Source organism: Pipistrellus hanaki (genome assembly GCF_964339955.1).
Source record: "Pipistrellus hanaki genome assembly, chromosome: 9".
Classification (NCBI taxonomy): domain Eukaryota; kingdom Metazoa; phylum Chordata; class Mammalia; order Chiroptera; family Vespertilionidae; genus Pipistrellus; species Pipistrellus hanaki.
The window spans coordinates 14,542,177-14,557,793 of NC_140511.1; the positions used below are offsets into that span (position 1 = coordinate 14,542,177).

General features: G+C 34.0%; 1 protein-coding gene across 3 annotated transcripts in view; it reads left to right on the forward strand.

Annotated features, from left to right (window-relative positions):
- DYNC2H1 (dynein cytoplasmic 2 heavy chain 1) overlaps positions 1-15,617 on the forward strand; it is a 245,015-nt gene that overhangs the window by 140,094 nt on the left and 89,304 nt on the right. For 2 of the 3 annotated variants that reach the window (XM_084893698.1, XM_084893699.1), the window contains 5 exons: positions 944-1,063; positions 1,764-1,898; positions 3,692-3,835; positions 8,567-8,656; positions 15,091-15,156. In XM_084893698.1, the coding sequence (XP_084749824.1) occupies positions 944-1,063; positions 1,764-1,898; positions 3,692-3,835; positions 8,567-8,656; positions 15,091-15,156 (555 nt within the window). Of the gene's footprint in view, positions 1-943; positions 1,064-1,763; positions 1,899-3,691; positions 3,836-7,407; positions 7,429-8,566; positions 8,657-15,090; positions 15,157-15,617 lie in introns of all 3 variants that reach the window. The other variant, XM_084893697.1, reaches the window with a different exon arrangement.

The following is a 15,617-nucleotide window of genomic DNA, read 5'->3' on the forward strand; positions in this document are numbered from 1 at the left end:
AGGTACATGCCTGGGTTGTGTGCTTAGTCCCCAGTGTGAGGCCTGCTTGAGGGAGCCAATAAATGATTCTCTCTCATCATTGATGTTTCTATCTCTCTCTTCCTCTCACTTCTTCTCTGAAATCAATTTAAAAAAAAAAAAAAAGTAAATAAAAGCTCTCCATAGTAATTCCTGAAAGTCACTATTTAGATATTTAACAAAAACTAAGAGACATATACAGCTTATTTTGATTATATGATTTATGACATACCAGTGTCATTCCCTATTTTGAATTTTCAAAATCAAGAATTTGACACAGCATTAAAAAACACACAGCGGCTTTATTAAGATTTAATTCACATGCTAAACAATTTACCAATTTAAAGGACATAATTCATTGATTTTTAGTGGAGTGCTTTTTCTTATGGTAACAATGTTTTGAAGAACAAACTTTTCCAAAGTCGTTGAGCTATTTTTTTCTTCTCACTAACAACATATGAGTGTTCCACTTTCTCCACATTCTAACCAATATTTGTTATTATTTGTTTGTTTTAATTGTAGCCATACTAGGTAATTAAAGTGATATATCTCACTGTTATTTTGATGATATAGTGTTTTAAGTAAGATCTCTCTCACTTCTTTATATGAATACTTAACCATTAAAAATAGTAGCTGCCATACTTTCTATATATGTAATATAAGTTTAGAATAAAATATTCCATATGGATATATTAAATAATGCATTTTCTTCTACCATCCTATAATATTTAACATTTTACCCATCAGATTAACTTTTTTGTCAGAAATAATTGTGAAGGTGTCTCATATATAAAATAGAAAGAATCATGTGAGGTCTGGTAGGATTTGGTCAAACTCAAGGCCTGCTTGTGGGAAGTTTTTATTTTGTTATGTTTTCTTTAAACTACATCACTAGAATAACCTTGATATTAAAATTTGTTTTAAGCTTTTGGCTCTAACTATTCAGCATGAAAAACCTGATTTAGAGGAACAGAAAACAAAACTATTACAACAGGAAGAAGATAAGAAAATACAGTTAGCCAAGCTTGAAGAATCTCTTTTAGAGGTAAAATTTAATTATTCAAGATACTTTTATATTACCTTTTTTCTTTAATAAATATAAGTAACTATTATGTGTTTTTTTTCTTCAAATTAATAGTACCTTCAGCATGTTTTTGGTTGTGTCAAAGACATATCAATATATATCTTAAAATCAAAATTCAAACAAAAAACTAGATATTTTGGAATACAAGAATTTAAGAAATAATGTTTAACAAAAAAATAAAAATAAAAAAGAACCAACTCATGGACCTGGACAGCAGTGTGGTGATTGTGGGGAGGAGATTAGGGGGGTTAGTGGAGGTGGGAGGGTTTAGGGGAGATAAATGGTGGTGAAAAATTTTAAAAAATGTTTAAGTTAAGCAATTTTTAATAAACACTGTCTTTATATTGGATTATTTCACTAATTACCTGTTCACATGCTCAGAATTTCAAGAAGCATTAATAGATAGCATGAGATTATAATTTAAGTTGTAACATTAAGTATTTTTTATTAGGATGATAAATTAATGAATATGCAATGCTTTGATGAATAGTATAAAAATTTCCTATATCATTCTTATAGACTATAAAGGTTGAAATTGTTTTAAAATAACATAAGTTCTCATAAAAATCATCAAGTTAATTTTAGTTAATATGAGCTTCTTTTAATTGATTACTTTAGTATGTATAATAACATTAATATTATTTTGTTAATTTTTCTACAGACCCTTGCCACATCTCAAGGCAATATTTTGGAAAATAAGGATTTGATTGAATCTTTGAATCAGACAAAAGCAAGCAGTGCACTTATTCAAGAGTCACTTAAAGAATCTTACAAACTTCAAATTTTTCTTGATCAAGTAATTATTCCCTTTTATTGATCTTATAACCTGTTTTTTTTTTTTTTTTTTTAAAAAAAACTTTTATGTTAATATTAAACATGTACAATAAGGACTTTAGGGTAATGGTGATTGAAAAAAAAGAAAACTATTAATAAAACCAGAGCCTGGGGTCTGATTCTTAGTATTACAGAGAAGGTGATGAGAACTTGGCCTTGAGGATAAGACTGCTGGTCAGTATACCCTGCTTGGTTCTACTGGTGTCAGGTATACTGTTATCTGAAGAGTTTAAAATGAGCATATTAACATGACTGTTAAAGCATCTTTAAACACCTGAAGCGGAAGTTAAGGCAAGTGAAATATATTAGTTAAAAGAGTTATAAACTTTTTTTTCTACTAAGAATTTTTTTTATTTATGTATCCTATACTATGTGATTATGATGGTCAGAACTGTTTTCTTACCAATGGTTAAAATCTTTTAAACTTTTTTTTTGATATTTCCTTTTATACATTTTTTTCCTCTTCTGCATTTTAGTGACTTAGCTTTGCTTGAAGAAAATAAGACAACCAAGCAGATTAATGTTATGTATCACAGGCTGCTAACTGACCTTCTTTTCCTTTCACTTAAATAATGTTTTCAAATTTTTAGTTCAGTATTTTTCACCTATTACTCAAATTTTATAATTATATGTTATTAGTTTTTTCATTTTGGCAAGAGCTCTATAGAAACTGGAATGAGAGCAAACTTAAGCTCCATTCCAATCTTGTTTTTCCACCTTCTCTACACTTGGCAGATGTCATGGTTGCCATACTAAAGGAATTTGAACTTCCTTTGCTTTCTTTTTCTTAGCAGGCGTTGCTGAGTCACACACACAATTTCACCAGTATCATATCTGTCACCCTGGGACTTTGATGGAGAACTCTCAGAGTTCCATTCGGAACCTTGAAGCCATTTAATCCTATGATTCTCTCATTTTAAAAAAATATATATTTTATTGATTTTTTTTTTTTTTTACAGAGAGGAAGGGAGAGGGATAGAGAGCTAGAAACGTCGATGAGAGAGAAACATCGACCAGCTGCCTCTTGCACACCCCCTACCGGGGATGTGCCCGCAACCAATGTACATGCCCTTGATCAGAATCGAACCTGGGACCTTTCAGTCCGCAGACTGACTCTCTACCACTGAGCCAAACCGGTTTCGGCTGATTCTCTCATTTTTATAATCCTTAAACTTCAGTCAGAATCAAAGCAACAGTGGTTATTAACTCTTTCTATATTTATGTTGAACAATGCTGGATGCTTTATGATCTTAATGTTATAGTCTTCTTTACTCTAGTTCCATCAGTAATCTTGCTGGAACTAGTCCCACACACTAAATTTACAATTCTTTTTTTTTTTTTTGCTGCAGGAATAGACTAGTAGTGTCCTGCCCTCTTACATTATCTAAACTGCTTCTCTTTTGAAATGTGAAATTGCATTGTTTATTTTGTGATCACAATGGTTTACCATTCCATCTTACTCGCTTTCCCTAATACGTGGTCCTCATTCATATTGACCACTTCTAGCTTTGCAAAATGTTGGGTAGATATATATTTAATATATATTTCTTTCAATTTCATAAAAATAAAAAGCAGATCTTGCTAGTCCTTTTAGTTATAAAATTCTGAGATTTGTCCTCTTCATTCATTGGATGTTTGTAGAAATAGTAAGGCTGTGGCTGGATGTATGCATAGTGGCCGGTAGGTGGCAGTAAAACACTGTTACTCAGGTGTTTTGTGTTTTTGTTTCTTTTTTCTCCCAACGGATGATCCCAGGAGCGGGATGCCTATCTCCCCCTGGCTGAGAGTGCCAGCAGGATGTACTTCATCATCTCCGACTTGTCCAAGATTAACAACATGTACCGCTTCAGCCTGGCTGCCTTCCTTCGACTCTTCCAGAGAGCTCTGCAAAACAAGCAGGTATGCTATTGGCTACCCAATAGCTGGGGCTGACTAAGACAGACCGTTTTACTGGTGATTAATTTATAATTTTCTGAGAAAACTTGTTTGGAATTATATTTCAAAAGACTACATGTAACAATTTTAAACTATATTTAGAAGAAAATATCTCCTTCTTATGTTCTTAACAAACTGTCCCAATGTAACAGTCTCCTGCTTTTTTTGGTAATATTAGTGACCCAGTTAATGGATTCATGCACATTGAAAGGAAATTAATCAGAAGGTGGTGGTCTGTGGGGTGGGACTGGGTGACATGGCCAGACATGCCCTGGAGCCAACCTCTCGCAGTCCCTCTCTGGCCAGCCGGTTATACCTGGAGTGGCTCTGTGACCCGAAGGGCATCTGCGGAGTGAGTGGGGTCCCTCTGGCAGGTGGGGTTCCTCAGCCTGGCCTGCGGGGATTGGGCCAGAATTGGCTCTCTGACGTCCTCCAAGGGGTCCCGGAGTGTGAGAAGGCACTCTGCAAAGGTGCTGTCATACAGAATGTGGGATGCAAACCCAAGCGTGTAATAAACCAGATTCGGGGAAATCTATTGATTCAATGCAATCCTTATTAAAATACCAACAGCATATTTCTCAGATCTAGCACAATTCTCCAAAAATTTATATAGAATTAAAAAAAAAATCACCCGAATAACTGTAGCAAACCTAAGAAAAAAGAACTAAATAGGAGGGGTCACAATACCAGGTACCAAGCTATATTACCAAGCCATAGTTCTGAAAACAGCCTGGTACTAGCATAAGAACAGACATATAGACCAATGGAACAGAATAGAGAACCCAGAAATCGACCCAAGTTATTATCCTCAATTAATATTTGACAAAGGAGGGAAGAACATACAATGGAATCAAGACAGTCTCTTTAATAAATGGTGTTGGGGAAATTGGACAGATATATGCAAAAAATAAATAAAACTAGACCACCAAATTATACCATACACAAAAATAAACTCAAAATGGATAAAGGACTTCAATGTATTATAAGACAAAAATACCATAAAAATCTTAGAAGAATCCATAGGCAGCAAACATACCTGCCCTTGACCTGGAATTGAACTGTGATCCTTTGGTGTGTGGGTGGATGCTCTAACCATTGAGAACACTGGCCAGGGCCATACTGTCTTTTAAAAAAGCATTTGCATATGTAGTCATCTTTCATGTCAATAAATATAAAGTTAGTATTTTTAAGAAATTGTGATGCTATACCATACATTACCTCCAAATGAACATTTTTCTGGTTACTTGTGCTGAGTATCATATGATACCCAAATCTGGCAGATTAAAACTGTTTCTCTTATGCTCATGGATCCTGCAGGGAATTGGTTAGGGCAGAACAGGGATGACTTCTCAGTGGCTGGCACCTCGGTTAGAAAGACTTGAGAGTGGAATTTGAGGGCTGGGGAGGGGTTTACTTGGAGGTCTGGTGCCTGAGGTGGGAAGACTGGAGGATGAGGGCTGCTGACTGCTGCACCTGTCCAGGGAATTTGGCTTGCTCACAGCACAGAGTCTTTGGATTTCTCACATTACATCTTAGAGTGCCAAACACATGTATCCCAGTGAACAATATGGAAGCTGATTTGCCTTTTACAACCCAGCCTTGTGTCAGCGTCATTTCTGCTGAATGTTATTAGTTGAACTAGTTACATGCTTACCCAGATTCAAGGTGATGAAGGAACAGACTTTACCTCTTGATGGAAAGAGTGTCAAAATATTGGAGGTTTATATTTTAAAACAGCTACAAACAAGTTTTTGATTTAAAAAAAAATTTTTTCTTTTAGTGTTTCACTTCTCCAATTATTTTTCTTAGTTTAATGGGGCAGAAATGCACATTTGTAAGCCTTGCACAAATATTGTCTAATTATCCTTTGAAAATATATTCTATCAGTATCTTATACTGATTGAAAGAGTGTTTTTTTTCTTTTTAAATATATTTTATTGATTTTTTATAGAGAGGAAGAGAGAGAGATAGAAAGCTAGAAACATCGATGAGAGAGAAACATGGACCAGTTGCCTCCTGCACACCCCCTACCGGGGATGTGCCTGCAACCAAGGTACATGCCCTTGACCGGAATAAAACCTGGGACCCCTCAGTCCGCAGGCCTACGCTCCATCCACTGAGCCAAATCGGTTTCGGCAAGAGTGCTTTTTTCTATCTATACCTTTACTAACAATGCATATTTTATATCTTTGTGTAATTGTCGTATTAGATAATTGAAAATATGGTATTATATTTGCAATTCTTTGATAACTTATAAGATAAAAATCACTTGTAAGATAAATATCACTTTTAAAAATATATTTTTAAGAGAAAATTTATTCTTCATAGTTCTTGCTTTTGGTATAATACAAGGTGGGTGTTTCTTAAATTATTTTTGAGATGGGAATAATTGTCTTTTAATTAAATTAGGAAACAAAGTGTTATATTAAAGTAGGTTTATATAAATCTATTTTTCCAAGGAAAGATAATTATTTATTATATTAATATTTATAGCAGACTCACTATGTATCAGACATTATTCTTGGTGTTGTGTTATATAATATAACCAGAGAACAAAACAGGACAAAAATTATTATCTTCATTAGCATGGCTAATTAATACAGAAAGTTTTAATTTATTATAAAAGATTAAAATTTTACTGATTTTTTTTTATTATGTCTATCATTTGAAGTTGCTGTTATATTCAAAATTGAAATAAATGGCACCTAGTAATGAGTTAGTGCTTTGGGCTATGTTGGTTCGCAAAAATCTGTCTACTGTCATGACAGACAAGATCAGCATTTCTGTCTTACATATTTGTTTTTTTTTGTTTTGGCACATATTATTCATATTTTTGGACAATTACTTAATTTTTTTATTGTTGATATTATTACATATGTTGCCTTCCCCCTCTTCCCTCGCTTTAATCTCTTCTAGCCCACCCTGTCTCTCCCCCTTGCCCAAGCCTTCATCACCCTATTGTCTGTGTCCATGGGTTGTACATATATGCATACAAGTTCTTTTGTTGATCTCTTCGCACTCACATACTTAAATGTGTAGAATAAAAACCTTGCTTTCCAATGTTTTGAAAATCCATCACAATAGAGTATCTTTTAGTGGATCCAGATTTCAGTTTCACATGTGATCTTTGGTAATAAACAGTGCAATGAAGATAAGTTCTCTCAGTTAGAACATGATACCAGCAAGGCCAGAAACCTAGGTTTGCCACGTCTGAATGCCAGTTTATGATGTTTTCTACCAATTGCATATATTACATTGCCTATCCTGGGAGTGTTTCTCTGCTGATAAAATTATTTTATTAGTTTGTTTTTTTTCTTGTCAATTATAAGTATAAGGAAACAAACAAACTTAGTCTATATATTCTTTAAGTGCTCCCTGAAGAGAGATGTAAAAATCATATCACAATTAGGAAAAAGACCAGCCTTCACAACCTCCTCCCCCCATTTCTACCCCAAACCATTTTTCACGAATCAAAGGAAATAGCCATTAATGTCGTTTTTTTCAAATCATGCCAATCATGTACAATGGAATTACAGAAGCAAATGAAACCACTAAAGGTATGTACCAATTTTTGCAGCACCAATATCAAAGTTATTGCTCATCCTATTCAATCTGGAGGATAAGGTTTCAAGATAGTTTAGGTTCTTATATTGAGGATGAGAAAATTCTTTATAGGGTGGTTCTGGTTATATTGCGTTGGGGCTGGATTGGTAAATGATAATATAAGTAATTAGATAGTTTTACCACAGAATGATGTAGTATTTAAAAAAAATATATATTTTATTGATTTTTTTACAGAGAGGAAGGGAGAGAGATAGAGAGCTAGAAACGTCGATGAGAGAGTAACATTGACCAGCTGCCTCTTGCACACCCCTTACCGGGGATGTGCCCGCAACCAACGTACATGCCCTTGACCGGAATCGAACCTGGGACCTTTCAGTCCGCAGACCGATGCTCTACTGCTCAGCCAAACCGGTTTCGGCTGATGTAGTATTTTTAATTCCAGTAAGAATCAAAGTAGTATGGTCAAAATTAATTCATATTGTATTATTGACAACTGATTGTAATTTTCATTTATTAAAAGCTTTAACTGTCAAAAAAATTCAACTGAGTAAATTTGAAGTTCTAATTGACTTCATTAAGTGATTCATGAATTGGAAGCATCCCATCTAGCAAGTAGAAGGGCACCCTAATGGGTTGCACAGAGTGGAGGGTTTTTATCGGAAGACGGGCGGGGCAAGGAATCTCTTAGGAAAAGAAAAGAAAGGCTCTTTCAGTCCAGGACACAGCAGGGCTTTTCCATGTAGCTCACCTCTTCTTCCTCTGTGGGGTGTGGGAGAAACTATCACCTTACTGGTGTTTGAGCAAAAGAAAACTGTACATTGGTTGATTAAAATTACATTCTGGTAAAGGTCATAACCACAGTTAGGTCGGGTATTAAATCAAGACTTGTTGTTATAGGCTTTAGCACGAGTGATGCCATTTTTGCGTCTCTGGTTTCTAAAGATACCAATCTTTATTGTATTAGTATACAAGTTTTATGCACTTATTTGTTTAGTCCTTTATGTTTGATTACCAAAGTTAGTTGCTCCAGAATCAGCTTTGACTCGGGAGGAATAATTTATAAGTGTGATTAAGCTATGGGGTGCCTTTAAAATCTTTATAAATTCTCAAATTTCAAATTTTAATCTACAGGATTCTGAAAACACAGAACAGCGAATCCAATCTCTGGTCAGCTCATTAAAACAGATGGTATATGAATATGTATGCCGTTGTCTATTTAAGGTAAGAAATGTTATGTTTTTCACTTGTAAAATACTACTGACCCTTGATTTAATGTAGTATTACAGTTAAAATATGTAACTGTTGGCCTACTAGAAAGGTTATGAGATTGGCATTTTCGACATTTTTCCAGAATAACGTCCATTACTTTTAGATGTCTTGCAGCCTTTCTGTTAAGTCGGGACAAAAGTGGCAAGTGCAGAAGGGAGAACAAATACTGGTTAGCTGACTTAGTTCATGGAATCCCAGTAGCCACTGACGGAGGAAACTGGGATGGATTATGTAGGTCATTTTCTGACTGGGGTTTCTCAGACTCAGCAGTATTGAAATTATTTATTGGGGACTGTTTTGTGCATTTTTGGATATTTAGCAGCATTCTGTGGCCTCTACCAACTCATGCCAGAGGAACTTCCTTTCCTTCTATTGTTACAATAAAAAATATTTCTGCATGTATGGGAGGGGGGGGGGCAATGGTAAGATATATACACATATAACAATTTAATAAAAAATGCAAAAAAATAAAAAAACAAAAAACAAAAACAAAACGAAAAAAAATATTTCTGGACATTGCCAAATGACTTTTGGCCTAGGGATAAAACTAGCTCCTATTCCTGGTATTAGGAAATAAACCAATTCTTGATTCTGAGTTGAGAGAAATTTGTCATAGAATTCTTCGTATTATAAGGTCCCCACAGGATTATACAATGAAACATTTTAGATATTAAATATTATAGAACATACAAGGGCTTTTCATTTAGAAATTAAAAAAAAAAAATCAGCCGAAATTGGTTTGGCTCAGCGGTGGAGCATCAGTCTGCGGACTGAGGGGTCCCAGGTTCGATTCCGGTCAAAGGCATGTACGTTGGTTGCGGGCACGTCCCCGGTGGGGGGTGTGCAGGAGGCAGTTGGTCGATGTTTCTCATCGACGTTTCTAGCTCTCTATCTCTCTCCCTTCCTCTCTGTAAAAAAAAAAAAAAAAAAAAAAAAAGTCAATAAAAATACATTTCAAAAAAAAAATCAGTCTTTGTATATAGCTTAAGATATGTTGAAGAAGAACTTTGTAAGGACAGCTAAGTGAGAAATAGAGTTATTGTGGGCCAATTATATAAGCTTCTTAGAAAATCTGGAAAAAGATATAGTTAATATATTCTTTGGAAAAAATATTAATTTTAATGGTTAGAATGATATTGTTGAGGATCTTTACTTGAGACAGGGAATAATTCATTCAAAGTGCAAATACATACTAGTAGATAAAGTTTTTTTTTTTTTTTTAATTTTCTTTGTATTTTGTTGTGTTGCATCTCTTGTTGAAGTAGGTCCTGAAGATCTTCCCATAGCATAAATATGTTAACCTCAACATATTTACTGACTCTGAGATATTTCCTAATATGGTTATATACTACTTCATGTAACTAATGCTTTATTGGTGGATATTAGACTACTTATTTTTGAAATTATGAATGACTACAGTGAAATACTGTGCAGTATATTCATCTTTATATACATGTGTAAACTGGTATTTCTGTTCAGTATATTTCTCGATGAAAGTATAATTTCTGGTCCAAGTATATACACTTTTGAAATTTTGTTGAATGTTATCAAATTGCCTTCTAAATGTATACCAGTTAATTTTCTCATCCACAGAGTAAGGAGGCTCTCTCCTTCCCTGTGTCCTAATCAATCCTGGATATTAACCATCTTATTAATTTTTACCGAGTTACAATTTATAAATATATTTGAAATTCTCTATTATTGCCATTTTTGTCTTATAAATATCTTATATTTAAAATTCTCTGTTATTTGCCATTTTTTGTCTGTTTGCTATATTTGTTTTTTATCCTGGCATTTTAAAGAATAAGCTTTGCTTCATAGAACATGTCTACTTTGTTGTAATTATTGTTTTTATAATTTATTTTTTAATCATTCGATTTATTTTTTCACTTCTATATTATTGAATTTGTATGATTAGCTTTTTAGTGTAGCTTTAATCTTTTTTATTTTCTAGTGAACATATTAAGACTGCAAAGTTTCATTTTGGTCACTCTCCTAATATATATTTAATGCTTTTTAAGATCTCTGCGCTAAGATAGGCTGTGATTTATGAAAATATTATGGAGCTACCATTATTTTAAGGTGCCCCCAAATATGTTTGGAAAGTAGATATGTTATAAATAAATATTATTCTTGAAAAATGTTTTAAGCCAAAAGATAATATATTTTTATTTATTCTAAAAATTAGTAGCTAGTTTTTGAAAGATGTTTCATAACTCTTTATTAGTTTTGGGAACCCCAGTTGAATAAAAGATTTTAGTAACTTTTCTTATTAGGAGTTTTCTGTTTGTTTCTAATCTATGTATTTCTATATCAGTTTGCATATTCTTATTTTATTTTTAATAATGTAAGTATTCCAGATATAATAAGTACTTAGTATTGAAATGATTTAAGACATAGGGGTGGGAAATCTTTTTTTCTACCAAGCGCCATTTGGATATTTATAACATTATTCATGAGTCATACAAAATTATCAACTTAAAAATTAGCCTCATCTATTTGGTCAAACATTTAGTTAACTCACCCCAGTGCCTTGGTAGTGCTGGACCAAATGGTTTTGCGGGCCTTTTATGGCCCACGGGCTGGACATTCCCCACCCTGAATTTTATGATACTAGTGAAGTGTCCTGGGGGTTACTCTTACGTCACTTTAACATTTAAAAATATGTGAGTTAGGATAAACTCAACATTTTGATGCAGTTGGAGTGTTTGTAAGGTTTAACATTCATAACATTTTTCGACTCAATTGGAATTTTTCATTGTCTATATTAAGTAATACTTCTCTATTGTGAACTGCTAAAACCATTTTTTTAAAAGCTATGATTTATGATTCTTAAGACATGTCTTTAATTGATGATGAAATGTTTTGTAAAACTTTTATTTTGATCAATATGGAAAAGTATAATTTCTGGTCCAAGGATAGAACATGTTAATTAAACATGAATTGAGCAGTCTATAGAGTTTCAGTGGAGAATAAAAATTCAGAAAGTGAAAGCACAGTAATTATCAAGCTATAAGGTATATTTCTGAGACTTAACAGTATAATATTACTTAGGATAGAACTGATCTCATGGGGAAAGCTGTTTGGGTTTTAGCCCTCAGTGTCACATTAAACTGGCTGCCAGAATTTCCTCCATGCTGATTGTGCTGCTGTGTTGGTGACAGCAGTATGGCAGCAGAGACTCTGAACTGGAGAGAGGCTGGGATTATTAGTATTCACATCACACTGAAGTGAAAGCAACTTGACCTGGAATAGAAAATGATTGACTTGTTTAGATTTTTGACTATGACTTACTTTTTCTTTTCTTAAAGAGATGAAAAGTGTTTATTTTAGTTACCTAAATATTTTAGACAACTATAGGATAGGTAGCACATTTAGTTTCACAAAATTTATGATTATAATGAAACTGTTTATGAGTTAGTACCTTTAACATTTCTCCATCCAAATTTATCATAGAAGTTGCTGTAGCATTAGGTAACTTACTGGGCTAGAATTCAAAAAAAGGTCAGAGGGAAAGTTGATAAAGCATATGTTCTTACTATTTCCCTTTCCTCATGGAAGTATTATCTAAGAATGTTTAGTGAGATATTAATAGAAGTTTTTTCCCTGAGATCAGGTGTCTTCTGTGACCAAAAATCACAGAGAAGGGTAACCACCATTACACATATTGACTACACATTACATGTCCATTTATTTATTTTTAATTAATTTCTTTATTGATTAAAGTATCACATATTTGCTCTCAACCCACCATTCCAATCCCCCTTCATGCCCCCAACCCCTATTGTCCTTGACCACTGGTTAGGTTCATATGTGTACACTTAAGTCCTTTGGTTGATCTCTCCCTTTTATCCCCACCCTCCCTTTGAGGTCCAACAGTCTGACCCATGGCTCCTTATCTCTGGGTCTGTTCTTGTTCATCAGTCTATGTTGTTCACCATTTCCCCTAAATGAGTGAGATCATGTCCTACTGGAAATATACTTATAAGAATCATTTTGAAGTTTGGCCTCAGTAATCATCAACAATTAGTTCACCAACTCTGGTAGATAATCAGAGACTCACCGAGTACCAGAGCCTTGCCTTCTTTCCATTTTCACTAGAGACTATGTTATTTTTCCTCAGTTCAAAGGAAGAAAGGGTTAATTCATTGTCCTCTTACACTATGTGTGAATTTGTATGTATATCTACATCTATATCTATAATAAAGAATTATCTATGTTATTAAGTGATAAAGGCTTCAAAGTAACATATTTATTATTTATTGTAATCATTTTTTTAAACTTTAGATTAAGGCTGCTATTATAATCATTTTAAGTATCCATTAATTTATCAAATAAGCATCATAGTGGCTTATCCAGCTAATCATGGATCTTCTAATTTCTAAGAACACTATCCATCTCCCTTTTTTAAAAAATAGTATTTATGTCAAATGGTAGCTACTCCATGCAGATGGTAGTTGGTTGTAACTTTTTTTTTTTTTTTTGCACACCTGACTGATGGCCATCTGCTTCCAGTTTTTATATTTTGAGAATATTTTTTACTCAGTGATTCACTATTGTAAATATGTTTGTTTTCATTTACTTGCTTAATAGTTATCTAGTGAGTATTTGCTATGTATTTACAAGCATATACAACACATACTTTTATAAAATAATTCTTTTGTATTGTATTATTCAAGACATTATATGTCCTACAGAGGGGTGATTTTCATGCAGGCAAGGAGATCACTTACTGCTAGTACTTACAGGAGGGTCTTTTTTGTATATACTGTTATATACTGTATCTTAATATTTTTATACTTATCTCTATCTGTATTTATAATCATAAACATATATTAGGTATAAAGTATTATTTACAATATGGGAAAGGCCAAATAAAATCTTTAGATTAAAACTTTGAAAGATGGCTCTTCAATAAATGTTTTTTTTCAAAACAAACATTTTCTGTGTTTTTTTTTTTTCTTGTTTTTTTTTTCTTACAGAAATAATATAAGCTTATTTTAGGAAGCTTAAAAGTATAAACACCTAAGATAAGAAAATAAAAATAGACTAAAATCTCAAAAATAAATCAGTGATAAAATTTGATATCTATTTTTCCAAAATTTTTGCAGATATCTATAATAATAAAAGCATAATATGCTAATTAGACTGGACAGCTGAATGGCTTTCTGGATATCTTTTTAGATGAAGCCACAGTGGCAGGCCGAGGCAGAGGTGTTTAGGGGAGATCAGGCAGGCAGAGTGGCTAGGGGCGATTAGGCAGGCATGAGAATGTTTAAGGGTGATCTGGCAAGCAGGCAGGTGAGCACTTAAAGGCCATCAGTCAGGCAGGCAGGCGAGCAGTTAGGGGCAATCAGACATGCAGGCAGAGTGGTTACGGGCAATCAGGCAGGCAGACAGGTCAGCAGCTCGGAGCCAATAGTCCCGATTGCAAGAGGGATGTCCAACTGCTTGTTTAGGCCCAATCCCGCCATCAGACATCCCCTAAGGGGTCCTGGATTATGAGAGCATGCAGACCGGGCTGAAGGACTACCCCCCCCTTTCATAAATTTCATGCACCAGGCCTCTAGTATATCCATATATGTTTATTAACAAATTCCCCCTCCTTTCACAATATGGGTTATGCCATTTTGATTAGAATATTTTTCATGATAGATTTTTGAGCATTCAGTTGTTTCAGTTCTTTCTCTACTGTAAACAATCTTGCAATGAATATTCTTTTTTATAAAAAAATATTTTTTATTGATTTCAAAGAGGAAGGGAGAGGGAACGAGAGATAGAAGTATCGATGATGAAAGAGAATCATTGATCAGTTGCTTCCCGCACACCCCCTACTGGAAATGGAGCTAGCAACCCAGCCATGTGCCCTGACGGAGAACTGAACTGTGACCTCCTGGTTCATAGGTAAATCCAAACCACTGAGTAACACTGGCTAGGCTGCAGTGAATATTCTTATTTCTTATCTAAGAATACATTCATGATCCCTTTGCATGCATTTCTAGGAATAAAATATCTTGATTTAACAGTATATAGATTATTCAGGAGCATTTAAATATACACAATCACAGCTCGGATGTTACTAATGCAAGAATGAGAGGTTTAAAAAATGATCTGGTTAGTAAAGACTAATTCAGACATCACAATTGGATTTCTGCTAGTCAAATAAATCTGTTTTATTTTTAATGAGATGTAAATGATAATCCTTAGCACTTTCTCTATCCTCCCCATCCCCAACTTAGAAGTGTTGTTCTATGTAAATGTTATTCTTATATTGATAAAAATATTTTGAAGACAGAATACTTATTTTGGAACCAAAATTTAAGGACTATACTTTTCCAAAACCACTAATTTAGAAAAAGCAAGATAACATCTGCTATTCCTTTCAGGCTGATCAGTTGATGTTCGCGTTGCATTTTGTCCGCGGCATGCATCCTGAACATTTTCAAGAAAATGTAAGTGAATGGTAAAGGAGGAAATATTATAGTTACATAGAAGTTTAGTAATGTGCACATAGAACAGAAATTACTTTAGGGTAGAAATTATAGATCAACCTATTAATTTTTTTTACTAAGCTAGAAATTTAGTGTAAGGTGCTGAACGTTCTACTCTCCTCTAAGGGGGCCGATAATCTGAAGTGATGGTAAGGCAGAAAGAGAAATACAAGTAGCTTAACCACACTGCATCGATTTTTCTGAACCCCTGTCCATTTACTCAGGACACCAGAAGAATTAGCCTTTTTATATTCCTGGTCTAAGCAGTGGAACTGATAAATATTTTAAAAAAAGAATATGGGTACATTTTTCCTCGGGTTACTTTGGATCTGAGAGCCTTTCCTACGTAATGTATTTTCGCCTTAAGTCAGAAGCCACCTACATAAGCACCTCCATCACTCACATGGAGCACATAAGCAGCA